Below are 587 nucleotides of genomic sequence, written 5' to 3'. Positions count from 1 at the left end.
GGGGAGCGGCTGGCGGGGGTAGCGCTGGGGGAGTCGGCGTAGCCGTGCGCGCCAGGGACAGTGGGCGGCAGTTGCAGCCCCACCGACGTGGGCACGGTGGGCAGTACAGGCTTGCTGTCCAGCCAGGTGGTCACGGGCTTCTCCGGGGGCAACGACATGCCGTAGGGGATGCCCGAGCAAGTGGGCACATTGTCCAGGTACTCGGGGACTGGGTAGGGATTCATCTGGATGTGGGGGTACTTCTCCTTGTGCCTCTGGAAGTGCACCTTCAAGTTGCCTTTGGTGGAGAAGCGGTTCCCGCAGATGTTGCACTTGAAGGGCCGCTCGCCCGTGTGCGAGCGCAGGTGGATCTGGAGCGCGCTGTCACTGCCGAAGACCTTGGCGCAGAAGCGGCATTTGTGCTTGAAAAACGGGTCCTCGGCACTGGCCTTGGGCTCGAACACTGACACATTGGGCGGCTTGCCCTTGCGGTGCTTCATGAGCGCGGACAGCGGGTCCAGGGCATTGGCCGTGGCCGCGATGCTGACCAGCGGGTTGGGGAAGATGACGCCGCTGGCGGAGGTCTGAGGTAGAAGCGGGCTTGGCAG

General features: G+C 65.1%; 1 protein-coding gene across 1 annotated transcript in view; it reads right to left on the bottom strand.

Moving 5' to 3' along the window:
- The window catches only part of SALL3 (spalt-like transcription factor 3), a gene marked incomplete at its 5' end in the record, with an annotated part of 13166 nt that overhangs the window by 4201 nt on the left and 8378 nt on the right, over positions 1-587 (bottom strand). The window contains one exon of the mRNA XM_011934392.1: positions 16-583. Coding sequence (XP_011789782.1) covers positions 16-583 — 568 coding nt within the window. The remainder of the gene's footprint in view (positions 1-15; positions 584-587) is intronic.

The sequence above is a fragment of the Colobus angolensis genome, unplaced genomic scaffold (genome assembly GCF_000951035.1).
Source record: "Colobus angolensis palliatus isolate OR3802 unplaced genomic scaffold, Cang.pa_1.0 Scaffold135, whole genome shotgun sequence".
Taxonomy (NCBI): domain Eukaryota; kingdom Metazoa; phylum Chordata; class Mammalia; order Primates; family Cercopithecidae; genus Colobus; species Colobus angolensis.
The sequence above is the reverse complement of the archived record's forward strand: the minus strand, read 5'-3'. Positions and strand labels throughout refer to the sequence as shown.